Source organism: Melanostigma gelatinosum (assembly GCF_949748355.1).
Source record: "Melanostigma gelatinosum genome assembly, chromosome: 12".
NCBI lineage: Eukaryota > Metazoa > Chordata > Actinopteri > Perciformes > Zoarcidae > Melanostigma > Melanostigma gelatinosum.
The window spans coordinates 18,112,930-18,140,341 of record NC_136645.1 but is presented as its reverse complement, the minus strand read 5'-3'; the positions used below and the strand labels follow the sequence as shown (position 1 = coordinate 18,140,341).

Sequence of the window (27,412 nt, the reverse complement as noted above, 5' to 3'; positions counted from 1 at the left end):
TCACAAACCATGTTATTTTGACACATTTCACCTCCTCTAGATGATCCTGTATTTTGTAAAGGTATAGCTCTAAATATCAACAGTGCATAGTGTGAGCTGAGTTTAGTTTTTAAGCAATTCTTTTTTTTTTTTTTAAGGTGTCAAACACAGGGAGGGTGGTAGCACAAAATGGTGGTGGATGAAAAAGAGTTATCGCGGGGGTGCCAGTGAGTATGCAGGAACTAAAGAGGAATTTCAAAGTGTGAAAATTAGTGAATGTTCAAACACTAAAAACACTAAAGACATTGAAACAGTATTGATTGAATTTGAAGTGGAGTGTGTGCTGCCAAAGAAGATATTCTTGGGTTATTTGAGTTACCCAGTGAGAGCTTATGTGCTAAAATCATTGAGGTGCTTGAATTGCCAGAGGTTTGGGCACAGAGCCGAAAACTGTAAAGAGAAACGAGATGTGCTAGATGTGGTGGGAACCATGAGTATGGAAAGTGTAGAACAGGGGTAACTACAGAAGAGCATAATGTGGCATATGGAGGGTGGGAGGTGATGAGGTGAGAGAATGAAATTCATGAAATGAATAAATGAACTGCACAAATTGGGTATTGGTAACTGGATTAAGGATTTTCTGTTTGGAAGAAAAGTATGGATTGGGACAGACAATATGGACAGACAATATGTTGTGTTAAATCAGGACGTGGTTGGAAATGGTACTCTTCAAGGTAGTGTGATTAGTCTGCTACTTTTTATAATCATGACTGACGATATTTTCAGACATAGGTAGGTCCCTGTTCGCCTGAGGCCTTGTGGAAAACATAATATGGCCATATCAGCAAAATAGACTAAAAATGTAGTAAATGTGTGACATGTGCAAGTTTTCATGGGTGCAAGTTGTTCATTGTTGAAAACAATGTAGGTGGCCTTGATAAAATCTGTGTTGGAGTACGGCAGTATAGCGGATAGATCAGCAGTCAAATCTCCCATAGGGAAATTGGATGTGATTCAGGCCCAAGCATTTAGAGTTTTTAAAGGACAGGAAGGATACGCACGGATAGGGTGCACCAGTGGTTGTCAGGGGCTAGCATTTTATAGAAGGTATATTTTTTTATTTCATTTGTTTTCATTTTTTAGAGGGATACATTGCCTAGTCTTGTTTCTGCTCCACACTCCGGACCAGGAGGTGGCGGTAATGCACTAATAAGATGGATGTCAACCAGAAGACGAAGAAGAAGAAAAATAACACAAACCAATAATCCTCTGATACCGAATGTGACAGCTGTTGTTCTGTAATTTCTCTTCTGGCGATACGATATCGGCACATTAAAAATATTTTAGATTTTATGCCTTTCCAAATTTGCCTGATAATAGCGCCAGACTGTCTGACTAACTGACGTTAGCTTCTCTCTCCAGCTGACTCGTTAACCGGCATCTACACAACCAGCTGACGGACCACTGAGCTTGTTAGCCAGCTAACGTTAGCCAACGCTGAGCTAACACTGAGCTAACGTTAGCTCAGCTGTCTCTCTGAACTGCCCTTTGTCTTTACGAGCCAGTCAGCTCGCTGGGATCGTTTCTCCTCTTGGTTAGCCGACACTGGCTCTTGCAATTTTACTTTTTTTAGCCTGACAAGAGTTAAGCAAACCAAGATAGGCAGCTTGGGAACCAAGATGTCGAACCGAGTGGTGTGCAGAGAAGCAAGTCACGCCGGGAGCTGGTACTCTGCTTCGGGTAACTGACAACACCGTCCGCGTTAGCAAGCGGTGTGCTAGCTGTTTGTGTCACGGTAGTCTGTTTTATTGCCTTTGTTGGCTTTTTAGTTTGTATAACCGTCATTATCTTGGGGATAAAAAAAACTATCGAATTGGTGGATTGCCACAGTTGATGGCTAACGTTACGGTGGTTAATCCATCTGGTGAGAAGTCGACTAGCTGACACTAGCTGTTATTGACAGCTTCATCTCTGTTATGGGTTGAGCTTATCACCACTTCTCCTCCCCGGCTGGTCGATGTAAATCTTCTAAAACCATGTTTGACTAGAAATCAAAGCTTTCAAATGACAATAGCGAACTTTGCTAATATTGCATAACTTCCTGGCCTACGTTACCTGCTATCAGGCTAGAATAAGACATATAATATATATATATATATATACATACAATAAGACATTCCCCAAAACAGTTTGTCAGCAAAAATGTGAAGCCGCTCATATTTCTGTGGTTTGGCTGATCTCTGACCCGATGAAGTTAGCGTTAGGTGCAGGAATACTTGCTGCCATGAAACAAAGGACTGGGCAGGGCAGAAAAAGTTCATGTTGCTTCCCTTCCCCCATTTCTTGTTAGTAAACACCGAAACCCTGCCTGTTTATTTCTTATTGCCTTGTTTGTAATAACCGATGTCGACTAAACAAAAGTTACTTTAATGATAATCGTAAACAAAAATATGTTCATAAACTGAAGGCAGATGTTACGTTAATCTACCTTGATCACGATGTCCTTGTTAGTTTTTACAACACTAATTATGTCGGTTGTTTGTTTTTCCTGCAGATTTAATTGTATACGTTAGTCAGCTGTGTTTGATTGGTGTTGACATGACGTCAACAGCTCTGGCCACCAGTAAAGACGAACACTGGTGGTACAATAGGCAGGAAACCAGGTTAAACTGAGTGGGATTTTAAATGAATTAACCTGTTTGACCTGGACCAGAAAACATTTGGCTCTGGATTGACAGTGAAATTGTGTTTTACCTAAAATGTCCACTTTATCATTCTAGTTTATCTCCATTTTCTACCCAAAATAACAATATTTTTAATGACTAGATTAAATCAACCACTATTGCCACATTTGAATTCCCCCCCCCCCCCCTCTGGGATCATTACAGTGACGTATTACCTTGATTTTAGTGATCCATACCAGTAGCGTTGCTGTGTCTTATCAAATCCTTTTTGTATTTATCAGATAATTATGTTTTTAGTGCTGGTCAGCTATGTCATTCTTAGTCTTGAAAGGAAGCACAGTTGCTCCTTTTAACCCAGTAATCTGAAATAAAGTTATTTTTGTTTTTAAATTCTACCTTTTCAGGGTCCCAGCTGAACGCACAACTAGAAGGCTGGCTGTCCAAAGCAGAGTCCTCAATCAGACCCGCAAGAGCCATCATAGCGCCGTAAGATCACGTTTAATACAATCTGAACATGTCAAAATGTATCTGTGATGCTGACTCATTCCAATTTGACATGTTTATATTGGCAGGCATGCTGGGTATACCTACTGTGGCGCTTGTGCAGCACATGCCTACAAGCAGGTTGATCCTTCTGTTACGTAAGTCATTCAGTTTTCTTCTCTATTCCTTACATAAGAAAATGCTTTGTGTTACTTTTTCTGATCTTACATTTCCCCCCACAGAGTGAACAGATGTTACTTTAGATAGTAGAATATAGTGCTGGTGGTGTGCCTTTTGTGAATAGAGTCAGTGAGATAAAATCCTGTTGCCCTTCAGTCGTAGGGTGTTCATCCTGGGACCTTCACACCATGTGCCCCTCTCCCGCTGTGCCCTGTCACCTGCAGAGATCTATAGAACACCTCTCTATGACCTGAGAATCGACCACAAGGGTATTCACTGTTTTCACTCATGACATTGTGATTTTTTTGTGTGTGCGTGTTTGTCGCTCAATCTCAGATGTTATCGCATGCTAATGAGTTAAGTATTTAGGACAGCCTTTTAAGGGTCATGTGAGGTAGTAAGATAACCACTTTGGATTGCTGTTCAGGTTTGTTTAGTGTAGAATGTAGTGCGTGTTTCCAAATGCTGCCAAAACCGAATGAGACAAACACCTTTTTTCCAGTAACACTAAAAAACTAAAACAACCCAGAATTACCCTTCCTTTGTTGTGATTGATATCGTCTAGCCTGACCAGAGCTCCAACATACAGGCCTCAAGCCGTCTTGGGAGGTGATACACTGTTAGCCATCCACCAGGGGCCAGACAGTTCCCTCACTATTAATATATTGGCTTTGTCAATGATGAGGTTTTTCTTAGCTAGACACTTATCAGGGTCCCCAAATTAAAGGAGTGTGCAGCTCCAAAAACGACTTCATCAGTAGACACTGTCATCATAACATGCACAAATTAAAGTGAAACTCACCTCTGTTTTACAGTTTATGCTGACCTCTGGAAAACTGGGTTGTTTGAGCGGATGAGTCTGCAAACAGATGAAGATGAGCACAGTATTGAAATGCACTTGCCTTACACTGCTAAAGCCATGGAGAGGTAATGCATATAGAAGTGGCATTCATTGAACTAAAGAATCAACCCCATACACTTACAGAGGGAACGGCCTCACGGGAGGAAGCTTTTTCTTAAAGGTGCCCTGTGACGTTTTCTTCTAAACAAACACAAGTTATGTTTACATTCAGTGTTTCTCCACAAAACACATTGTGTGAATCCTTGAGCTCCGACAAATGTGGTGAATGCATTGCCTTCCTCAAAACATTTGCAAAGCCGATTCTTTTTGTTTTGTTATAGAAGGATTTTAAATCCTGCATTGTTTACGTTCATGTTTACTGTCTTTGCTATCAAATCCCAGCATTATTTGGCATGTTAAGTCACTTGTAGATCGGTAGAATAGTGTGACATCATTGGCCGAAATGTGTATCATGTGTTCTGTTCATTCTTTTCATTAACCTTCGATACACATTGTTAACCAGAAGGACACATGTGACACATGCATAACGGCCCTCTGTTAGGTTGGAAGGAGTCAAAGGTATATTCTTGGTTCAGAAAAGCAGGGATCAGGTAGTATGAAGTGAACTGAGCACATTAGCCCAAACGCATGACACAATCAAACCGAACAAAAACCTGTGGTGTTGACTGACAAGACACATTAGTGATGTAGGTGTTGCATATAGGGTACAGAGGAGCAGCTCCCGAGTAATAGCTTATCATGCAGTTTGCCATTCGTTTTCAATGATAGATGCTCTATGGAAAATAAAACTGTATTAATGCAGATTTTATTTCCACCCATGCCCATTGAACATCACTCTGACAAGGAGGCGCAGTTATTGTACTCATGTTGTTCGTTCAATAATCTGATGTTGCAGCCACAAAGACGAGTTTAGCATCGTCCCTGTGCTTGTGGGTGCCCTGAGTGAGTCCAAGGAGCAGGAATATGGGAAGCTGCTCAGCAAGTACCTGGCAGACCCTTCCAACCTTTTCATTATCTCATCCGACTTCTGCCACTGGGGTTGGTATCGACAAAGAAAAGCACTGAAAATGAGAGTATTCCGCCGTTGAAAGCAGTTTGTGATCTGATCTCTTGTGTTTGTCTTTTGAAGGTCAGCGGTTCCGCTACACGTACTATGACGAGTCTCAAGGAGAGATCTGCAGGTCTATCGAGCATCTGGATAAAATGGTAACCACTGAGATATATTTGATTGAAATGTGAGATCATTATGTGAAGATTATCGTCAGCCACATGCACAGCTGTTATGGGAATAAAGTACACATTAAATAGATAAACCAAAATGAGCCACATCCAAAATTCTTATGAGTGATAATTCTTATACCTCGTGTGCTCCTAATGCGACTATTCACTTTCATTTATCTGCTAAAAAATACACAATGTTCAAGGAAATTGGAATACAGAAGGGCAGAGAGGACGTGGGTAGTGTTTTCTTTTTAAATTACTGCTTTCGAGAGATGAAATAATGAAACTATTCTATTGAGAAACATGACATAACAAAATCGAAACCTGTCCCTTTCTCGGCGTGTGAAGGGGATGGGCATTATAGAGCAGCTGGATCCCATGTCTTTCACCAACTACTTGAAGAAGTACCGCAACACCATCTGTGGGCGTCACCCGATTGGAGTGCTTCTAAATGTAAGTACCACAGAAGAAGAGCCTCACCAGGTGTTTCCCTATTTAACGTCATGTAGACATGTTGATGAAAGTTCAATTGACTGTTTGCATGCTCTGCCTTCTTTAGTCACTGATGCTACGCCTCTACGTCAAGCTTCTCGCACATTTATAATAACTAACGGTTTTATACATGCCTTATGCGCCTGTGCTTGTGGTTTTGTAAAGGATAAATTAAGGCACCACCGTCCAAACTCTTTATAGATAGAGTATGGCCCTTACTGCAGCTTTAATGCACAGTGCTTCAACACCTGAGGACATCTAAAGCTTGACCGGCCTGCCATGTATAGTTACAGTTGACTTTAATTGGGGGGAGAGGTTTAGTGAAAAATCAATTTGCATTGAAGAACTGTAAAAAAAAACCCTTCCTGTTGTGAGAACGAGACGTTCTATCCTTATTGCCTGACTAAGTGCGGCTGTTACTGTTTTGCAGGCTGTGGCTGAGCTGAGGAAGTCTGGTTTAGAAATGAACTTTTCTTTCCTGAACTACGCCCAATCAAGTGAGTGCAGGAACTGGCAGGACAGCTCCGTGAGTTACGCTGCTGGGGCTCTCATCGCTCATTGAGGTCGACTTCCGCAGGGGCCACTGCAGCGCCGCCGCCGTCGTCGTCCTGCCCTTACTATCTATCGCCATAACCTGACCCAGACACCCTCCCTCTCGCCCCCCCCCCCCCCCCCCCCCCCCCAGTTACGCCCACTATTTGCAGGAAGGACCTAGACACTCAAAGCCAATATAGTCGCCTTTCTCTGTCTCTCCCTCAGCTCTCCTCCTCCTTTCGCCACCCTCCTCTCAGTTTGAAGTGTGTCACAGAGCTTATAGTTGAAATATTTAGCTTGAAGTGCAGTTTTGAGACTATGGAGGTGCAAATGGTTAGAGAAGATAAGAAGAGTGGGTATCATTATGTCTCGGAGTAAGCGTTGGGAGGGGGAGATCCTCCTTGGGTCTCGTCCCATTTTGTTTTCCTGACAACGCAATCTTAAGGAGCATTTTTGAAATTTTGCCAGATGAAAATGGAAAGAGTACTTTGACTGACTGCTTCATGCGACTTAAACTCTGAAGACAGTGTCATAGGTGTAGTTAACCAACATGTTGTAGTTGCTAACAAAGGGCTGCACCCAAAAACTTTCACCCACTCCCCGACTGTACAAAACCAAAAACGTTATCACTCTTAGATTATCAAATATTATCTTTAATTCATATTTTATTCCTTTTTATTTCTCCCTTTCTCAGTAGTTTTATTAGACGTGATAGTATTTACTCAAGTAGTGTGTAGATTTGAACAAAAGCAGTGTGGTCGGTTAAGCGCTAAAGCCATCAACATCATCTGCCCAATCAATTTCTTCCAGATTCCAATGACATGCCTGTAGCATGAGAGATATGTTCTGCAGGGGGCCAGAAATCCACTTGTGGGTGATTCAGAAATGTGATCAAAGCCGGATATTGTGTAAATAACTCCAACGTTGATGCCTCTAGTCCTCGTTTACACCGTCACCGTCAATCTCTGTAGTTCATGAATCGTCGGGAGATTCGAGTGAACATTTTTTTTTTTGCTGGACTTGAAATGTCTTTTGTTACACGTTCAGTTCTGTAAGAGCAGCAAAAGCTTTTGTTTCGTTTTGACCAAAGTGTTAAAGGCCGACCTGATCGGCTTACGTTGTTAGATCTGTTCACCAGCTCGTAATCTACATCTTTTTGTGTCGATACGTTTTGATTTAAGAATGCCAAAAGTTATTGGGAAAATATAAGTCATCCTTATTTAAAGGTTTGCGTTCCAGTTTAGTCGCCTCTGAGTGTACGAGATTTCACTTCAGTTACTCTCGAGGCAGCAGGAGTATCATTTAGACACGGTCAGCTAAAAACAAGTAGTAGACGGCCACGTTTGAAGATCAGCACAAAGTCATCATGCTTTTCTATAAGCTTCAGGAATATATCCAGAAAAGAGACAGTTGCTCCATGTTGTATTTTGGAATCTATTAAAAAAAAACAGATATTTACGTAAAGCACGAGGATCACTTTTAAGAACAGAAGAAAATAGGTTCTTTTTTTTTTTTTTTTGCAAAGTAATATGCTATGGGGTCCTGCTGCCTGAAATTATAATATTTTCAAAGATTAACAAACTGCATACAAAAGCTGAATGCAAAAACCTGATGATCCATAGCGCCAGTATGGGCCGTCAATGGCAATATGACATAGGCAGCACACAATAACTGCTGTCCTGTCTTTTGATATTTGAATATCACTGACTGACTTTTACTGATGCAGTCCTCTTGACATTGGTTCGTGCCTCTCGGCACCATAAGAGGCACTCAGCGTTACGCTACGACGTCCGACTGAAAGATGAATCCTCAGACTCACTTGACCTCTGACGCTAATCCAAGGGAAACTAGTAAAGCATGACACACTGTGCTATTGTGCCTTTTTATCACTGTTGCAAATATACATATTAAGTGTATTCTCACTTTTAGTCTTATTTTAGTTTGTGTATTTTTCAGTTTTTGTTTTCCCACATGTAGCCTCCTGCTTTGCTAGAGTCCAACAATGTGTCCAGCTCACCCAGCACTCCAGGAGTGTGTGACCTGTCCCCCTCATCTGTTGGTCGAAAATAGCACCAACCGTTATCTCCTTTCTCCAGCAGGGAGTGGTGTTCTCCACCTCGCCTCATTCCTGTAGAGAGAAAAAGGCTGAACCTCAACACTGTTCACGGTCCGTTTATGGATCTTTCTTTGTCTTTTAGAAATGGTTTTTGTTTTTGCTTAGAGAATGGGAAGTTACATGTCACAAACCTAAAATATACTACTTAACTACTCCCTCAATGGAGTTTTTTTTATCTCAGGTTCCACTGACAAAGCATCCCAAAAGGCTCTTCAGATAAGGCCGTGGATTCATGTTACAAAACAAGTAAAATGTACTGAAAAGCGTGTCTGCTCTGGTGTCTTGTTCTTCAAGTATTTACAACCATAGAAAACTGCTGACTTGGTATATGCATTTCATTGTTTAATCGTTAACTTGTTTCTTCCTCCAAAGTTGAATGGGGTTAGTAGCCTCTTAATTATTAGCACATGTTAGTTTGGTTGTAAAATGTGCAATTTTCAACTTTGTATGATTGTAAAACATGTTTGCTTTAGATAGGTGTTGATTCAACGTTATGCAGTTTGTGTTGCTCTTCAAATTGAAGCTTCTCTAAAACAGTTTCATGAAAAAATCAGTACCATAAACTGCTAAAGTGTATGAGAGTAAACTTCCACAAAACCACAATGTTAGGCTGTAAATCTCACCTACTTTATTTCCAGCGTTTCCACTAATTCACATGTTTTGTTCCGACCACTGATGTCAAATAACAGTACAAACCTCATAATTTACTTTAAGAAAATGTACTGCAACTGACATAATGAATTGGGATGCAGTGAACACGCGTTCGAGGCTCTACAATACAGCTAACCAAATGCTGCTGCCTTACAAATGTTCTCATCTGCTCTCTGTTTCCAGACCAGCAGCATCAGTTGAAGGCACGGGGCTTTATAATACGAGCTGACGTTAACGAGACACATCCTATGTCAAACGCAGGACAACAGTAGTTCAGTTGTCACGATGTGCACAATCACGGCTCGCACTGCACTAGATATTACAGAAGTGCCAGCATATCAGTGCTCAGATCAGAAACAGTGTCCTGGTCTGATGATCTAACTTGTATTATTATTGTCCTATTTAGACTGATTGTTAGGCTGAATGTTTCGGATCATTTTAATTGTACTGTTGTACTTGAACACTGGGTAGTACAAACCACCAACAAGATCATTTAAAAAACATGTAACGACATATGAATTTGTAGTCAGTATTTACAGACTAATGACTTTATTGTGAAGTTATGGTAAGTTTAGTCGGTTATCCTGTTCAGTTTACGTCTCCCTTATTCCATCTCACTCATTGGTAATTGATCATTTAAAGTCAGCTCACCCCAGATTTCCTCACAGACATAAAAAAACAACAACTTGCAAATACAATCAGAGCTACATCATTGGGGCAGATGTTTTTTCCTGTCTGTAAACAGGAAGGACGGACGGAGGAGGTTTTCTGCAAGAGGCTTTTGGTTGACTTCAAAACAGAGTAACGCTTTGAGAAAGCTAGCCCTTTTAAATCACAGCATTCGTTCCAAGGTGCAAAAAAAGGCAGCGCTTGCTTTTCAGATTGTGACACACCTGTCTTTTTGCTTTGGGAGGAGTAAAAGAGGCTGTTTAAATCCATTGAACTTAATATGGACTCTTAAGAATAGCAATAAGAGGAAAAGATAACTGCAACGCTGCGAGATGCACTGCTGTGGGGACTTGGTCAGCTATCTCAGCTGTGGGATGATCCTGATTGGACTCGGACAATTGGTCCATCACAAGAAGACGCAGACCTCCTACGGGCGCCACATGGGACTCCCTCCTCCGGCTAGGACGGTCCCAGCCAGACTGGCTTGGTTCCTCCAGGAGATGCCAGCTCTCCTGATCCCCCTGCTTTTAACACTCACCAGGCACAAACCCTCCAGTACGGGGAAGTACCTGCTGCTGGGGACCCTTTGCCTGCACTACTTTCAAAGGTAAAAGCAAAGGCGGGAGCCTAGTTTTAACCATTTCATGTGTGTGTGTGAAGGGAAGAGTGAAAATGTACTTTGAGATATATAGCAGTGATTAATATTCAAAATACAAGCAACTATACAAGATTTTAACTATCAAGATGTTTCGTTTTTCTCATTTAATAATATATTTAGTTCTATATTGTCTCATGCCTGTAGTATATTATCCCATCGTACATTTCTTATATTGACTTATTTTCTTATATTTGTCTCATACATACTTAGCCTGTTTGTGTACAGTACGAGCATCAAAGGTATTCTTACACAAGATGATTTACTCTCCATATTGGTTTATTATAGCACTGATTCACCAGTGAAACAGGATTCAAACTGAATAACTTTAACCTTTTAATAACTAAAACCTCACCTCAATGTACAGTAATAATGCTTGCAACTTATATATTTGTACTTGTTGACAGAAAACAAAAATGTGGGATCATCTCTAATCATGTTGCCATAGTATAGCTAGTAGATGTGCAGTATGTATACAGCCAGTTTGTAAGTGAGAGCCAGAACCAAGAAAAAAAAACAACTTAAAATGGAGACACGGAAAAAGGAGCTTTAAAAAGCTGCTATAATCTGAAGGCTAAAACATGGTGATAAATGTATTGGCAAACATGAAGGAGGCTTAATGGTGCATTTTTTGCCTGTATTTACATGATAAATCATTCACACAAAGTATCTCATCCTGTCTGTTCTTTGCATGTACCAGCATGGATAAAATGCACTATAATCTCCCTCCTCTTTCCATCTGCTGTATCTACTATTTCTTCACCAATCGTAGGACATTTGTCTATTCACTACTGACCAGAGGAAAACCTTTCCCACTGGGTGTGATGCTGCCAGCAGGCTTCTTCTGCTCTCTGAACGGTTTACTGCAGGGACACTATCTGCTGCACTGTGCCCAGCTTGATAATGAATAGTCATCCGACTATCGCTATAAATCTGGTAGGAGCAATATTTATTCTTTGCTTTCGAAAATATTTAATTTTTAAAACATGAAATAACTTCCATTTTATGTGCCTCAAACATTAACATTTAAAATGATTTAGATTTTTAAAAAAGAACAAGATACAAATATGATTTTTTTTCTAGGTTTACTGCTGTTTTACATTGGAATGGCCATCAACGTACACAGTGACTATATTCTACGCAACCTGAGGAAACCAGGGGACGTACTTTACAAGATACCTACCGGTAAGAAACAAGAGATCACGCCTGAATGACCTCTGATCCACTCTGTGCCGGGATAGTGACCTGCTCTTCTCGCTCTCCTACAGGTGGTCTGTTTGAATATGTGTCTGGTGCAAACTACTTAGGAGAGATAGTGGAGTGGTTTGGCTGTGCTGTAGCCACCTGGTCCCTTCCAGCACTCTCATTCGCTGTGTTTAGCCTGTGTTTTATTGAACCCAGAGCCTAAACTGACAGAACATGAATACCCGCCTGCCAAACTATTACCGTGCTATATCTTAGTGACGGTTGTTATCTTCTGCTCCTCTGTTACAGGTTTTACCAAGAGAAATTCAAAGACTATCCCAAGTTACGAAGGGCTTTGATCCCATTCGTCTGCTGAGAGACAAAGAACCTGCCTGTCATCTTGTAAGTGCAAACAATACATCGAACCAGCATCAAGCACAGTGTGAGAGTCGGTTTCCTGTTCCTATTGTATTTGTAAACAGAAATGATGCCCATTTTACTGCAACAAAAATCTGTTTTGGTTTCGCTTCCAGTCATTATTCAAAAAAACCATAATGTAAATACACAGACAACATGCTATCTCATGATTTCAACTTTCTATCTCATAATTTCGACCATGGGGATACTTTTATTTTCAAGTCTAACTTTTAATTATTTTTCCAAAAAAGAAAAAAAGTGTGTATATATATATATATATATATATATATGTATAATTTTTTTTTTTTTGCTGGCGGATTCGCGGGCCACATAAAATGACGTGGCGGGCCGGATTTGGCCCGCGGGCCTTGAGTTTGACACCTGTGCAATAGGCTATGTAGCCAGACCCAGACATAAATTATACATTAAGCTAGTTGACATCTGTCACACTCGGATCAAATATTTACCTTGACAGACAATCCATTGAACTGGAAGATCTGAAGACTGAACTCGTGAACTGTTTTTTGATTTGTGGAGAAAGTATTTTGAGTATTTTAAATACAAAATTACTCCACTCTAAAGTATTTTGTTACAAATTACATTCGATTTTTCATCGGCCCTATCAAATACAAAATACTCAAAGTAATTGAAATACGTATTTCAAATACAAGTAATTGAAATACTGCCCATCTCTCCCCGGGGGAACATGGTCTACATGAAACATACGTTGCTATTCGTAGCATTGTTGTCAGCATTTAAATGGGGACAAGTAACAGGATAAACAGTGAGGGGGTAAAAAAAATAAGATGAGACGGAAGAAGAAAGAGGGATCTAACAAAGAGACCAGGAGGAGGCGGGGCGGGTGCTCGTGGGGACCAATTACCAGACTATTACATGTCTGATTGTGTGTCAACGCTGTGGCTGCAGGTACCCTGACGTGCTCTACGGTGGCCAAGGTTTCAGTCTGCCCACGGGCTCTGCTGGCACTGAGGGACCAGACTCGGGCCTTTGGCCTGGAGACGAGACATGCCCTCAGCAAGCAAGCCTGTCGGCAGAGGGCCGAGGGCGGTCCGGAGGCCGCCGAAGAGCCCCGTGCTTTTCCCCGCGTACGTCTTGTTGAGACCTCTGCTCTTCTTTCACTCCATTAACATTATCCACAGCAAGCCTGATGAATAAGCTCACTCCGCTGCAATCATCACCTCACGTCTCCTCCCGCTTGCTGGACAGCGAGATGTATCTGCTTCCATCCAAGCTTATAGATGTCCGCATGAAAAAACAAATAGTTTGTTACAGCTGCTGATGCTCCTCTTCTCTTCTTCTCCTCTACAGAAAACTGCTGCAGAAGAAATGTTAGGAGCTCACTTCAGAGAAATTGTACAAGATATGGAAGACTATTTGAATCCACTTCTCACACAGTTTGACTTCTCATGCTTAAGGTGAGGTATTGTATATGTCTGGAGGTTTGTCCTCTACAAAGGCTCGACATATTTCTGTCCTATGTTGTCGTCAGATGTGAGGTAGCTCAGCCCGACTCATCCTCACCTGTCCTCACCTCCCTCAGAACCCAGGCTGCACCACCACCAGTCCCTCAAGTGACCACAACCAAAGAGAAAGAAGAGAAGGGGAGCTCAGGTAAAGGAAGAGCATGTTGGTTGAGAGCTTTCTTGTGTCTGTGACACCCTGAGGGCCTTGTGTATCATATGAACATCCAACATCTGCTGTGATTCTTATCTGTTTATTGGCATGGCAACCCCATCAGCAGATTTCTGTTCACCCCCTTCAGGCCAGTGTTGTGGCTTTACATGTGATATAATGTGATAAACGTCGATTTACACACACAACTTGATAACTCTGTACTTTTACCAGGTGCCGTGGAGATTATAGAGCCGCTGAACTTTTTTTTTTTCTTTCAAAGAATGAACTCTCTACATTGTTGGAACAGTCACACAACAGTTAGAAAGTATGGATTTCAGATGTGCAGCCATACATGTTAAAGGTTAAAGGCAGCAACATCTTCAAGATTAAAATAAATGATGGGTTCTGAGAAAATGTGTGTACTTGTGTGTGTGCAGCTAAATTAGCAGCAGAGCCAGGGATGTGTGTGGTGTTGCTGGCAGACAGGAAGTTGCTGGAGTTGCCTCTGGAAGCGTTGTCCATCCTGCAGGACCACGACGTCTGTGTCTCGAGACTTCTCCCTCCAGCTCCTCCACAGTCGCCTGAACAGAGAGGAACCAGACAAAGGTACTTTTATCATTTGTATGTTGTTGGTATCATGAAGTAATAGAGTAGCAATGAATACGATTCTTTCTTCAGCTGTAGATTTCTGCTTCATATTGCAGGCCAGATATTGTGACGTAGACGTGGCGGGTAAAGTTAAGTAGTAAGAAACAACAAAGTGTTGAACTGGTGGACCACAACGAAAGAGGAATGAAACTAAAAGATATGACTTGTTATGAAACATATGAATGTTTAAAATGTGGCAAAGATCCTGTAAGAACAGGTTTCCTGATGGGAGGAAGAAGACCATACAGTCTGAGGTGTCTTATCTATTGAACTGTTCATAATTAGTGGGCTTTTTGTCCAGTATCAGTGGATTTTGCCTCACATCATTCCCCGTCATATTTATGTAAATAATTGCTTACATTTGCGAAAGCATCTTGATGCTTGGATTTCGACTGCAGGCAGCCATCCATAGAATTGGAACATGTTCAGGAGAGAGGTCCGTTCACATCCTGCCGGCATGCTGAAGTGGTTGTCCATTTAAAAGTGGCCATTGTGATGCAATTTACAGTCAGGACTGTGGGTTTAATTGTCCAGGTGTAATATATGTAGGACATATAATGCTTATGCTTTTACATTTTTCCATCACGGTGTGAGGTATTGTTTTGTTACATTTTGGAAGTTCAGCCTTCTATAATAAGTAGATTTTCTCATATTTGCCCTATGGGGCAAATTGTCCTTGATTCCATTGCAGTGTTTGATGCAATATATCAAAATCAACGTTGTTGCTAATTCTTATCATATCCCAGCAGTTAGTCTACAGAAAATAAATACATTTCCTGTTTTCATAAAAGAAACAGTGGCATCGTGTAAACAAACTGGCATTCGAAGGGCTAACATTTTGAAAATGAATATTGAGTATTTGGTGGTGATGATCAGGACTGAAGCTTGTTAAAAACATTGAACTTTTAATATAATATCAATATATCATTTTATGCCAGTAGTCCCAGTTCTGACGCAGACATTTTTGTACTCCAAGGACATGAGATCAACTTTTTTTTAGGTTGTGGCACAAGGTGGCCAATGTTTTTAATGTTTTACCTGCTTTATCCTATAACAAAGCTAGCTATCCATAAAAAGTACACAGCTGACATGTAACATAAATATAGAGCCTTAAATTAAACAACATTGAAACTGCGTGCTTAAAGGAAAAAAGCAATTAGCTGTGGTTGATTTGCAATTACTGTCGTCTCTCATTAATAAGAATAGCAACATTGTTCACCAATGTATTGTTAAAGGTACAGTGTGCAGCAATGGACTAAAATGTCAAAAACTATCTTTTCATATTTCACTATCGGAACATAAGGCAAGTGAGCAACAAGTACAGTTGTGTTGTTAGAGAGGACTGTTCAATGTGCTTCTGGTCTCATAAACGTATCACAACCGTTTCAAAGCTGGAGTTCTCCAGTAAAGCCAGTATGACTGTCCAGTATGAAGGTATATTTGTGTCTTTATTACGCAAACAAAAAATGTTTTAAGAACACATTTCTCGCACTGCAATCAAAAATCAAGTTTGTAAGTAAAAATATATAAACTGAGTTAGTTTTGCTTATGAAACGGATTTTTGGCTGCAAATCAAAATCCTTTGCTCTCAAAACAAAAACCTTTGCTCTCAGAAAATGATGGATGTAGTGGGCGGGGCATACGCTGCTGAATGAGCCAGGTGTTTTATTTATATATATATATATATATATATATATATATATATATATATATATATATATCCCCTCATTTGCAGATTCATCAGCAAAATGTAACCTTTCAAATACTCGCTTATTCCGCTTCTTCTAGATTTGTCACAAAAACAATTCTCCAATTTCCTAACTGCCCTCCGGGTGCTATGATTGACTCTTTTCTATCACTTAATACGAGGCTAAATGGGCTCACTTCAGTCATGTATGATCACATTTTCAAGCTAAACCCAACTTGTTTGGACTCCCGAAGGGACATCCGGGACCAGGACCTCAAGATTACCACGTCAGATCAGCACCTCCTCTATGAGTCTGCTGCAGTGCAAGATTTACCGACGCAAGACTAGCCAAGATATACCCTGACAGAACTGATATGTGCAACCGATCAATCAACAATGAATAATCAATTAACAATCAATAGTCTGTGTTTTCATTTGCTGAGCGTAATGGATATCGCTGCTGTGAGGAAACTTTTACAACTCTCCTTCACTCACCAATAAATGTCACTGACTTTGCAGATGCTGACTTTTTTTCTTTTCTTTTTCCCCCAGTCCCAAACGCTGTGTAATCTGCCCCGCAGATGTATTAATTCTGCTTCCTGTCTGTGGCAGTTGAAAGTGACAACAAGAAGGAGACCAAAGGTGGCAAGGGAAATAAGGGGAAGGCAGATCAAAGACAAGCCATCAAAGTGGTGAGTTCAGTAAATGAATCTGGGCCTGCCAGATACGGACGGCAACATTACTTTTAACCTGCAGTCAGCACCGGCAATTATTTATTTCCTCTCGCCTCCCTTTTAAGTGTGGTTTTTCAATCAATTACATCATGTGTTTTCGTAAAGATCCTATTTCTGGCTTCTGAGCGTTTATCCTCCTTCATGCACCACTTTGCTTGTTTACAACCAACCCCTTCCTTTCTACTTACATTTCTGTTGCTCCGTCTCCTCTGTATTGAACTACACTCTTGCATTGTTTCTCGCATATATATATATATATATATATATATATATATATATATATATATATATATATATATACTGGGTACACTTTGTTTGTCACCATCTCTGGTTCAAGCTGTAACTCTCGTTTATTTTCCCAGATACCTGTGAATCGTGTGTTGCCTTCTAACACCTTCCCAGTGGATGCGCGTCACATGAAATGTATCTTTTTATTTATGTTTTTGTGAAGTATCAAACCTATTTGTGTGTTTTTAAATTGGCTGTTTTATTTGTGTTCTTGACACGTATTTGTAGAAATGTTGGAGTATTGTTGTTAACATACCCCCACAGATATTGTTGACCCTCACAATGAAGGCAACTTTGGTAAGAGAGATGATGTTACACATTTAAAGGATTAATAAGGCAGAATATTGATGTGTATTAGTAAATCCAAGAGTGGAAATGGCAGAAAGATTGTGTGTTGCTGGTGATCAATTACAGTACAGTATAGCTCCAGCCGCTTTTCTTTCGTGGATGCTGTGTTCTGGACTGAAGTACAGGAGTGCCGGGATGCTCTACTGTGATTAATGTTCTTTTCATACTGTATTGCAGCCGGGCATTGGCCCAGCTCGCTCTGCATGTCAGCGCGTAGCCTCTCAAAGCATCCTTCTCCCTTTTACAATACAGTATTTTACTTCATTTTATTCGACTTTTGTGGCCTCGTATGAGTCATATTCCAGCTCCCGGTTCAGTGTCGCCCCTTTAGCGGTGTAAGGATCCGTCATGTTTGTATGTTGTTCTCCATCTGGCACAGAAGGGACCAGTCTGAGCGTGAGGATGAAGGAGATGTTGGAAACCCACAGCCAGCATTGTAGCCATGTGTGGGAGGGCTTCATGGGCAGCAGAGAAACGCCCAGGTCAGAATGCAATGCAGCACGTCTTTGCACTGAGCGTGCTCAGAACCAACTGTGTTTGTGACATTACAATGCACCTCATCTGCACCGCTAACCCTTCCCCAATATGTATCAAGTGTGTCCGAGATGGAGCAGCTGCTGTGCAGATGCAGTGCCTTCATTTACCTGGGGATGGAGCGCTTCATGGCAAACATCCCACCGGCCAAACTGGCAGCCTTCAATCTGTCTGGTACTGTACACCCAAACAGCATTTCTGTACAAATGAATGTAGGTACGTTGTTTTAAAATGTTGAACATGTCCAAATGTACGACAGCGTATTAGGGCCATTGTATGTGTAAAAAAGAAGAAATTATGAGAAAAACATCTATTTCTGAGATTGAAGTAATACAATTACAAATAAAAAACACATTTGGATATTCTCTGAGATTTAAGTGGTAAAAAAAAAGAGTTTACCAGAAGGAAACTAGAATATTCTCTGAGATCATAACGTAATAAAAGAAAAAACTCTGACATTCTCTGAGGTTAAAGTCTCAAATTTCTGAGAAATGAAAAACGGAAAAGTCCTGTTTTTTTGGTCACAGAACCATAATGCTTCACTCAGGTTGGCTCGACCTCATCACACCACAGATTGCCATGTATTTTAACTGCAGTGGATGACATCATCAAATTGTACTTTGCAATCGGATTTAGCAATAAAGGAATACTCGTGATTTTTGCCCAGAACCACCGTATTACCAGCAGCATCCAGCCTTCGAAGAGAGTAAAGTGGACTTATTCAGAAATTGTAAATTATTACTTTAATCTCAGAAATTCAGAGCTCTTTCAAAAATTGCACATATTTAGCACTTTCCATTTTTGGATGAACCAAACTTAACACAGCCTATAAAAAAAAAACTGTTTTTAAAAATACATTGACTTAGAAACCTCCACACTGCTAAATACAATATATAAATACAACGACATCAGGGACATTGGTAAAAGAACCTGATACTATGTGTACATATGTATGCGCATCCAGGACTCTGACATGTACAAGGCAGCCCTCTGATGGGATAGACGTGCAAACTGTTATGGTTTGAGTAACAAAGATTGAAAAAAGATTTCCCTTGATGTTGCTGAGATAGTTACTATCTCACAACCCTCTCAAGCTAATATGAAAGATCACTATGAAGGTTACTGTGTCGTATAAAACACTTACCGAGTTCTATGTAACCACACTGCTGTTTGAGTTATCTAAAGCCGTTTTAAAAGGTGTATTAGGAAGAAAAGTAAGGCGTCAAAACACTGTAATGGCTGAATGACTGACATTCGGAGCGGAGCAGTTTGTCGATGATGTAAGCAGTAAATGGAGCAGTGGGCTTAGTCACTTCAAACCCATCAATCTTTTCGTTCCCTGTGTGGTTATAGACGTAACCCTGTCCTGCAGCGAGAGATCAATGAGGTTTTACTTACGGATCCCTGCTACACTTTAACATTCCCACAGCTTCACTCGTCTCAAAATATCTTAAGATTGGCTCTCTGCTCTTTATGTGGTATTTTAACACGGATATTTGCTGAATCATTTCAGCCGAAAGTCACTGTTGCCTCAGTCAAATGATGGCTGGAGAAAAATAGAAGTGGAACCTTTATGATTTTCTTTCCCCCCGGAGTAGTCTCAAAAGAACCCCTGACCGTGGTGATTTATTTACAGCCGGCGGAACAGGAAGCGGAATGCGTCTCCCTCTCCTCGCGCACTAGAGGAGGGCCTCTTCCCTCCCCCAGCACTCGTTAGATGAAGAATAAGCTGCCCCGGATCACCTTCCAGTCCCTCACCCCTTCCAAGATATACTTCACAAAAACAACACGCCTTCATCTTAATGGCTCCCTCCGCCGGCATGCAAAGACTGGGTGGACTCAATGTGATCGACAGAGTGTCAGCTTGGCCCTTACACATGGCCGCAGGCCAGACATATGGGCCTCCCGCCAGCCCGGCGCTGTCGTGCTGCTAACTATAGCGCGACTGACACCATGGTCTGAGTTCCAGCTGTTACCTCACAACAAACCGGGCCGCTCTTAATTAGCCATCAGGATAAGAAGAGCCGATGGCAGATTTGGGTGTCATGCCGTACCACCTGCACTCGTATCACAAATCACTTTGTCTTGTTTAAGTAATGATATTATGCTTCTTAACATGGGGGGGGGGGATGTTTCGGCCCCAGGCTGCTGAATAGCAACAGACCGTCATTGTATATAGGAGGTCAGACAGAATAGCTGCGAGGCCTCACTGACACACACCTGGTGTCCGACACGAGCGTTCTAGTCTCGTCCGAGTGCTTGTACAGTAGAAAGCCTCTATTTTGTGTTCTAATAGATGGACTGTGTCACTGACAGCCACAGCATTTTAAAGTGTCATAAGTTCAACCTGTTATTTACATCGTACACTTATTCAATTCAAATTTTGAACACAATGGATCGATAGTTATTTTTCAACACGGACAGCAACGACAACAAAAGACAGGAGGTGATTAACTATTTACACTGAAACGATGTCATTAACCATGAGCACGCTGTGTGTGCGCTGGCTGTGCACTGACATGGCTGGTGTGTGCAGCCGACGGTGTTAACTACTAATTAACAACTAATCGTTAAACCTGTCCGGTTCCAATTTAGAATTCTCACACTTTGTCTAAAAACCTCTGAAACAAGTTGGTATAAAGAGACTGAAAGGTGTGTGTCAGCGTTAGTCTCACGCCTCTGCTTCACCACGTTCTGAGCACAGGCCTTATCCTTCATTAGTCTCCTCGAGTAGACAACATCATTGGGGGTTGTTTCCATATTTTGAGCTCAATGTGTGTCTCAACTGTTAATACTTGAATGATCCCCTTGTTGTTTTAACAATCGTTTTAGAATATAATCATTGTGTCAGCATACAACTCTTATGATTCTTAGAAATTCTCCTCCTTCTGTTCGTAAGAGGGTTCTGTTAGTTGTCTAATAATAATGATGAGGATGACGTTTTCTCTCCTCAGAGTGCCGCCTGGCTCTGCTCTTCGACCTGACTCAGAACAGTGCCAGTGTTCTCCGCCAATCGAACCTCGACATGTCCAAGAGGTAACCGCTCTATCGAGTGAAGCTCAAACTCAGTTTGTCAAAAATCCTCTGCACTAACCTTTCTATTAAGTAATGACATTGAGTTCCTGTATTGACAAGAACACAGTACAGCTGTTGTTTCAAGAGCGGCTTCAACCACAGCTGCTCTCCCCCGAGCACATCTGTCCTCTGTCTCCATCACCAGCCGCCGCGACTGTTCCTCACAAGGCGGCCGGAGGAACACGGAGTTCTGCTGCTGCCTCTCGTTTGTCAGAAGCTTCGGGGAGACCGTCGCACATTGAGAGAAAATGTATTTATTTTTCCCTTCGTGACGGGAATCAGTTAGCCAGGCAGAAGCAGAAGGGTTTACCACGAGGCAAAGCATCATGGGAATACAGTAAAGAAGGAAAAAATAGAATTAAAGTAGTTTTAATGACATTATTTTCATATGATGTATGAAAATATCCCAAATGAACACTGCAAGCGGCTACTTGATTACTATGAAGGGATTGTTTTAACAGCAGTTGATCACTATAAGCTGTTAACACTGTGTTTCTCTTCCGTCCAGTGCAGCACAGCTGGACCTGGAGAAACCCCTGGAGACCGCTCTGCTGCTGAGTTTGTGTGGTGTCGGCTGTATTGTCCTCCACCAGTGGCACAGCAGCCTTCAGCAGAACACACGCACGATGCTCAATGTGCTCGACAGTAGGTTCTGGCCTTTTCTACATTTCCCACCACGTACGATCCACCTCATACATTGTAATTTACAGGTGTGTGTGTGTGTGTGTGTCCACGTGTTCATGCAGATTTACTGAGGGTCAGGCAGACCTCTGGCCAGACCGTCCACGCCCTGAGGAGAGGGGACGGTGAGGTCACAGGATCACATGACACTGTTCATCCCACTCGCGTCCTCATTTAGCCTCACGTTGGCATTTCTGTTTCCTGTAACTATGTCCAAGTGTTCCTCTGTGTGTGAGGCTCTGGGCTCTTTGTGAATTCAGATAAGCTTCAGATATAGTCATGGCTTCCTCTGGCTTGTTCTCTGCAGATCAAGTGCTCCGCAGTGACTCGGAGGGAGACGATGCTCGCCACAAAACCACTCTGGCACCAGCAGCCTTCAACTGCATCGTCTATGGCCTCCCGAACTTAATTGTTGCCTAATACGCTGTATATCCTCACTGATATTTCACAGTTCAAGATCATTTCTGAATATCAGCCGGCTTTGCAAATATGAACTAAAGCTACTGTAACATGAGGGGGGGGGGGGTCGATATTTCATTGAAGGTGATCCATGACCTCTACGTTTTCCATCGTCAAAGTTTTTAATATTGTTGTTACTGTACACAGCAGACGTCAGGTGCAACGTGCTCTGTGCTGTGGGAGAGGGTAGCTCACAGAGGTTCCCCTCACCCTGTATGTATCCTATTCATTACATGACCAACGTTACTGCTCATATCGCTCTGACAAGTTGTACACTCGGGATCAGATAACAACAACATTGACCTGTGTAAACAACTCAGGACGGATATAGTCTCTTTCCAAGTATGGTATTTGAACTTGTTATTCTTTTCTTTGTTGCATTTCCTTTGACGACCCAGGAAATGTTAGCGAAGGCATAAATCCACGTTATATGTCTCCTTGCAGATTAAGCCATCCAAATGGTGATCATGTCAGGCACAGCCACTGTGCTGCAGCAGTTTATCAGTGGGCTGAAGAATCGAAATGAAGACACCAGAGCAAAATCTGCCAAAGAGCTGCAGCACTATGTGACCACAGAACTCCGAGAGGTAAACATGGATGTAATAGAAACCTGCCACTAGGATAGGATTACAATATACTGTTGTTGCCCACAGCTGACTGATCAGCTGTTTACACTGATTCATTGTGGATATGAAGACTTTTTAGACACCTAGTTTTCTTTTTTTTTCTTTCATTGTACAAGTCATCAGTTATGCTTTTTCAACACACATTTTTTGTGCCTTCCACAGTTAAGTCAAGATGAAGCCACTACATTCTACGATGAGTTAAACCACCACATATTTGAGCTGGTATCCAGCTCTGATGTGAATGAAAAGAAAGGAGGGATTCTCGCCATCGGTAAGCCGTAAACTTCGACATGCCAGATTAACTTCATTCAATTTAACTTTTGATTTACCAACGATCTGGTGGAATTGTCCAGAGATAAGTGACTGTCCTGCATGTATGTCACATGAAGATGTGCAATACAGCACACAGTATGTGTGAAACAGCATATTACTGAGACTCAATCCTGTGTTCCAGTGAGTCTGATTGGAGTGGAGGGAGGCAATGCCACCAGAATCAGCCGCTTTGCCAATTACCTGCGCAACCTGCTCCCGTCCAGCGACCCTGTGGTGATGGAGATGGCCTCTAAAGCCATGGGCCACCTGTCTATGGCAGGGGACACCTTCACTGCAGAGTATGTGGAGTTTGAGGTGAAGAGGGCCCTGGAGTGGCTGGGAGCAGACAGAAATGAGGGCCGACGCCATGCTGCAGTAAGTGATTCACAGACGGCAAGGGCTGTGTTGTTTGTTGTTGAAATAAAGCCACTTCTTGGTGGTGTTTACAGTATGTGTGGTGGAGATGAGGGCTGAGGACAGTTTCACTCAAAATTGTCCCATTGACCCGTTTTTACTTTGTAAAGCAGCACAAAGCTAGAGTACTTTTATTTTAGTGGCACAGTTTCCTCCGGACACATTCATCTCTCACGCTCTCTTTACCACATCGTCCCCGAGTTGATGGTGAATGGACACATCATTTTAGCAACCAAATATAACATTGTTATGACAACACATTTAAGATGATGACGGAACAGTACACACACAATTTATTTCCAGTAGCACTTTTTTTTTTTTAATTCTAAGGGTTGATATTAATTGCCGAGTGATGTCTCAAAGCACAATATTTACACATATTTTACACTGGAAAGACCCAAGAACGGCAATCAATGCCCAGCTGTGAAATGCTTTCCTGTCCTCTCCAGGTGTTGGTGTTGAGGGAGCTGGCTGTGAGCGCGCCCACCTTCTTCTTTCAGCAAGTGCAGCCCTTCTTTGACAACATCTTCTACGCAGTGTGGGACCCCAAGCAGGCCATCCGGGAAGGGGCTGTCTCTGCACTGCAAGCCTCTCTCATCCTCCCACCACAAGGAGACTGTGTACCGTGGTCCTACGCCCAAAATCCCTGTATTCACTGAAGGAGATCCTAGGGAGTTTGCTCGGCTTAAGGTTGCCCTGGAGAACCTGCTGCCTGAGGATGCTACAGAGCGCTTTAATTATCAGATCCTGGTGGACCACCTGAAGTATGAGGAGGCACTGCTCATAGCGGACTCCTACAACAACTCGTTGCAGCCCTACACTGACACGATGGCTAGCCTCATTGAAAACTATGGCCAGCCGCACCAGTTAGCTCTCAGAAAAATCGCTGACCTGATGGATGCCCCGAACATCGCACGTGGAGACACCTGTGGGTTCAAGCAGTTTGCACTGCGATTGAGAGCACTAGTTGGTATGTGAGATCAGCTTGGGGACAGTGGACATACTGAGCTTCACTGTGGGTCACATGTGACACGGCTGTTGTCCAAGCTGCCTCAGGATATGCGGGCTGAGTTCAAGAGGTTCCTGTACCCCATGCGTGTTACCATCCCCAACCTCTTCCACTTTTCAGACTGGCTCGACTATGAGCTGAAGATTCAAGAGACTGTGTACGTTTCACTGTACAGAGAGGATAAGAACAAATCAGGACCACGGCCAGAGAATTACCGCGACAGGAGCAAGAGTGGCAGGAGCACCAGCATACTGCCACTACTGCTTAAACACGCAGCACATTCTCGACCAGTGTGTAAGCTTTGCACAGCTGACAGTGGAACAAAAAACAGCCTGGATCAAGATCAACAAAAGATGCTGGAGATGCGGCCGCTCGCACCAGGCTGCACAGTGCCGCCTGAAGTTTACATGTCAGAAGTGTAAGGGGAAGCATCTGCAAGTTCTGCACGATGTGAATATAAAACCTGCAGCTGAGAATACGTCCTGCCTTGTCAGCACAACCAATGACGTACTGTACTTGGACAGACGGTCCGGGTGCAGCCAAGTCCTACTCAAAGTGAGTAAGGTGTTGCTGCGCAATGGTGAGCACACACAATTGCTTGTTTGACTATTGTCAATAAACCTCTCAAAAGGAACATCTTGTCTGGAGTGCATTCTGATCGATGCCCCCTGGTGGCCACACCTTTTAATGAACCACAGTAAAAATATACAGTCCTTTCCCAGTCAATACAACAACCTATTTAGGCCAACAGTATGTACCTGACAGTACTCTTCTTCCTCTACCTTGGTTTGTTGCAAAGTAAAAACACAAATGTACCTTGAAGTTATTTTCTATGTCGTTCCTTATTTTGTTATCATCTGTGCCTCGCCAGTGTTGGTAAGTTCTATATGATCATTTTGAAATAAACTACAGCAGTGTTATAAAAAATTATAATAATTCATTAATTTATTATTCATTAATGTCAGATCTTGTTCCCTTGGACCTACATGTATGTATCATTACGTTCTGCACTGGTTAACAATCAGTAAAGATTTCAATTATTTATGATTTAGTTTGAATTAAATTGGGAAGAATTATGCTGCACGTTGGGGCCATAATCTAAAGCTTTCCCCATTTTAGTTATATCAACATGTAATATTATGATTATCAATACGTAACAGTACTAACAGTAATGCCTTTGAGTCAAATGAAAATCAAAGACATTAAATTATAATTTCACAATATTTATTGTATATTAATTGTCATACATAGTCAGATTATCAGAAATATTTTGACATTGTTTCAAATAAAAATACATATTTAGAAAGTTTGTCATACATTGATTTTTATTGTGCTGCTCTATAAATAAACAGTATACATACAACACAACAATGTAAAGGTCGTATAGTTGAGTTCAAAGTATTCATCTCTTGTGTTTGTGTCTCACAGGGCAGGACTCCTCTGTGCTATTGGCTCACTCGTGGGGCAGCTGAGAGTGGACGTCATCCAACCATCATCCCAGGAAGACCCAGACCCACCACAGACCACTGAACCACTCAGATGGAAGTAGAAGTGTTGGAAGTGTTGTTGATGGAAGTAGAAGTGTTGTTGATGGACTGCGGATGGGAAGAAAGTGTTCGTGTGGCGTGAGGTCTTGGTCCTGATGGACCGCAGACTGCATGAGTTAAGGTGAGAGCACCTTGGACGAGAATGTCCAGTAATTCCACAGAAGTTAACTGAAAAGTTGGAAGTAAGTCCGCTGGAGTTGTTCCCCTGATGTTTATGAACTCCTCTCTGGTGAAAGAGCTCTGGGTATCGCAGCATAAAACTGAATTAAAAACAAAACAATGCGCACCAACACGATTATCATTATCAGAAATATTTTGACATTGTTTCTAATACCCAGCGGGGACCCAGCGGGTACGTCACCGTACCCGCTGGGTCTCTGACTCTCTGGGGTGCTGAGAGTGGTTCAGTGGTCTGGTGGGTCTGGGTCTTCCTGGGATGATGGTTGGATGACGTCCACTCAGCAGCACGAGTGAGCCAATAGCACAGAGGAGTCCTGCCCTGTGAGACCCAAACACAAGAGATGAATACTTTGAACTCAACTATACGACCTTTACATTGTTGTGTCGACCTCCATGTCCTCGTCCTCCATGTCGTCGACCTCCATGTCCTCGTCCTCCATGTCGTCGACCTCCATGTCCTCGTCCTCCATGTCGTCGACCTCCATGTCCTCGTCCTCCATGTCGTCGACCTCCATGTCCTCGTCCTCCATGTCGTCGACCTCCATGTCCTCGTCCTCCATGTCGTTGACCTCGATGTCCTCTTCCTCCTCCTTAGCTGGGACCAAAACGTCACCGGTCCTCTGCCTCTTCACACTTACCTGCTCCATGCGCTCCTCTTCCCTGCGCCTCTTGGTGGACTCTTCTGACCTCTGGGGGACCAGGGGCGGAGCCTCTTCAGGACGTTCCACACCAAAAAGGAGGGAATGCACATAATAAATACATACTACACATACTACAAATACAACACATACTACACCTGCTCCGTTGTCAGAGGAGTAGGGGAGGATGCTGTAGCCCACTGGTGGAGGAAGTGCCATGATGTCGTTCACAGAAGCTGAGAGGGAAAAATTCAAACTGTAAGGATTTCTCATAACATGAAATATTTCTGGATTACATTGAAGAATAATCAAAGATTTAATTAGAAAAGAATGATGACCGCACTACACGTGTCACCAAGTCACCAACACAGAAGAGGCTGTTTTAATATTTTAACAATAATATCAAACATAGTGCAGCTCTGCCTCTGTTAGTTTGAACACATAATACAACTATATTAATAATGATAAA

General features: G+C 42.1%; 5 protein-coding genes and 1 long non-coding RNA gene across 8 annotated transcripts; all 6 read left to right on the top strand.

Moving 5' to 3' along the window:
* The first annotated feature begins 1,287 nt into the window (after positions 1 to 1,287).
* On the top strand, positions 1,288 to 8,817 carry memo1 (mediator of cell motility 1). The gene is made up of 9 exons (XM_079280961.1): positions 1,288 to 1,719; positions 3,068 to 3,149; positions 3,236 to 3,304; positions 3,483 to 3,595; positions 4,142 to 4,253; positions 5,084 to 5,226; positions 5,318 to 5,394; positions 5,758 to 5,862; positions 6,332 to 8,817. Exons 1-9 carry the CDS (start codon positions 1,659 to 1,661, stop codon positions 6,461 to 6,463), a joined length of 894 nt encoding a protein of 297 aa, XP_079137087.1. The 5' UTR covers positions 1,288 to 1,658; the 3' UTR covers positions 6,464 to 8,817.
* Positions 8,818 to 10,203: 1,386 nt separating this feature from the next.
* On the top strand, positions 10,204 to 12,087 carry LOC306785544 (3-oxo-5-alpha-steroid 4-dehydrogenase 2-like; the record flags this gene model as incomplete). The annotated part of the gene is given in 6 exon segments (XM_079279963.1): positions 10,204 to 10,478; positions 11,299 to 11,434; positions 11,438 to 11,462; positions 11,610 to 11,711; positions 11,795 to 11,909; positions 11,988 to 12,087. Coding segments are annotated over 6 exon segments (753 nt in total).
* An 800-nt stretch (positions 12,088 to 12,887) lies between these two features.
* LOC306786016 (uncharacterized protein) lies at positions 12,888 to 16,446 on the top strand (the record flags this gene model as incomplete). Its single annotated transcript, XM_079280642.1, has 6 exons — positions 12,888 to 12,897; positions 13,056 to 13,234; positions 13,458 to 13,564; positions 13,690 to 13,760; positions 14,201 to 14,369; positions 16,353 to 16,446. 6 exons carry the CDS (start codon positions 12,888 to 12,890, stop codon positions 16,444 to 16,446), a joined length of 630 nt encoding a protein of 209 aa, XP_079136768.1.
* Positions 16,447 to 17,815: 1,369 nt separating this feature from the next.
* Positions 17,816 to 21,319, top strand: LOC306785759 (cilia- and flagella-associated protein 46-like; the record flags this gene model as incomplete). Its single annotated transcript, XM_079280212.1, has 4 exons — positions 17,816 to 17,950; positions 18,064 to 18,176; positions 20,957 to 21,038; positions 21,223 to 21,319. The coding sequence occupies exons 1-4, from the start codon at positions 17,817 to 17,819 to the stop codon at positions 21,317 to 21,319; spliced, it is 426 nt and encodes a 141-aa protein (XP_079136338.1). The 5' UTR covers position 17,816.
* Positions 21,320 to 21,653: 334 nt separating this feature from the next.
* Positions 21,654 to 22,183, top strand: LOC306785973. Its single transcript, XR_013772454.1, has 3 exons — positions 21,654 to 21,722; positions 21,824 to 21,883; positions 22,066 to 22,183. It is a non-coding gene; the product is annotated as an uncharacterized lncRNA (long non-coding RNA).
* Positions 22,184 to 22,438: 255 nt separating this feature from the next.
* LOC306785311 (serine/threonine-protein kinase mTOR-like) lies at positions 22,439 to 26,115 on the top strand. Of its 3 annotated transcripts, none has more exons than XR_013772400.1 (6): positions 22,439 to 22,559; positions 22,662 to 22,804; positions 23,006 to 23,114; positions 23,298 to 23,530; positions 24,019 to 25,133; positions 26,007 to 26,115. XR_013772400.1 is itself a non-coding variant. In XM_079279646.1 (5 exons), the coding sequence occupies exons 2-5, from the start codon at positions 22,676 to 22,678 to the stop codon at positions 24,226 to 24,228; spliced, it is 681 nt and encodes a 226-aa protein (XP_079135772.1). In that variant the 5' UTR covers positions 22,439 to 22,559; positions 22,662 to 22,675; the 3' UTR covers positions 24,229 to 25,702. The 3 variants fall into 3 exon arrangements, 1 of the variants encoding a protein (XP_079135772.1); XR_013772401.1 differs by having other exon boundaries at positions 24,019 to 25,158; positions 26,007 to 26,103; XM_079279646.1 differs by lacking the exon at positions 26,007 to 26,115 and having other exon boundaries at positions 24,019 to 25,702.
* The last annotated feature ends 1,297 nt before the right edge of the window (positions 26,116 to 27,412 follow it).

What these genes read in the sequence shown, in the direction of transcription:
- memo1 (XM_079280961.1), top strand. Translation starts at nt 1,659, where the DNA reads ATGTCGAACCGAGTGGTGTGCAGAGAAGCAAGTCACGCCGGGAGCTGG. An exon ending in ACTGCTAAAGCCATGGAGAG is followed by an intron (nt 4,254 to 5,083) that starts GTAATGCATATA and finishes CTGATGTTGCAG; the next exon opens with CCACAAAGACGAGTTTAGCA. An exon ending in TCGAGCATCTGGATAAAATG is followed by an intron (nt 5,395 to 5,757) that starts GTAACCACTGAG and finishes CGGCGTGTGAAG; the next exon opens with GGGATGGGCATTATAGAGCA.
- LOC306785311 (XM_079279646.1), top strand. Translation starts at nt 22,676, where the DNA reads ATGGTGATCATGTCAGGCACAGCCACTGTGCTGCAGCAGTTTATCAGT. An exon ending in AGGAGGGATTCTCGCCATCG is followed by an intron (nt 23,115 to 23,297) that starts GTAAGCCGTAAA and finishes CCTGTGTTCCAG; the next exon opens with TGAGTCTGATTGGAGTGGAG. An exon ending in AGGGCCGACGCCATGCTGCA is followed by an intron (nt 23,531 to 24,018) that starts GTAAGTGATTCA and finishes TGTCCTCTCCAG; the next exon opens with GTGTTGGTGTTGAGGGAGCT.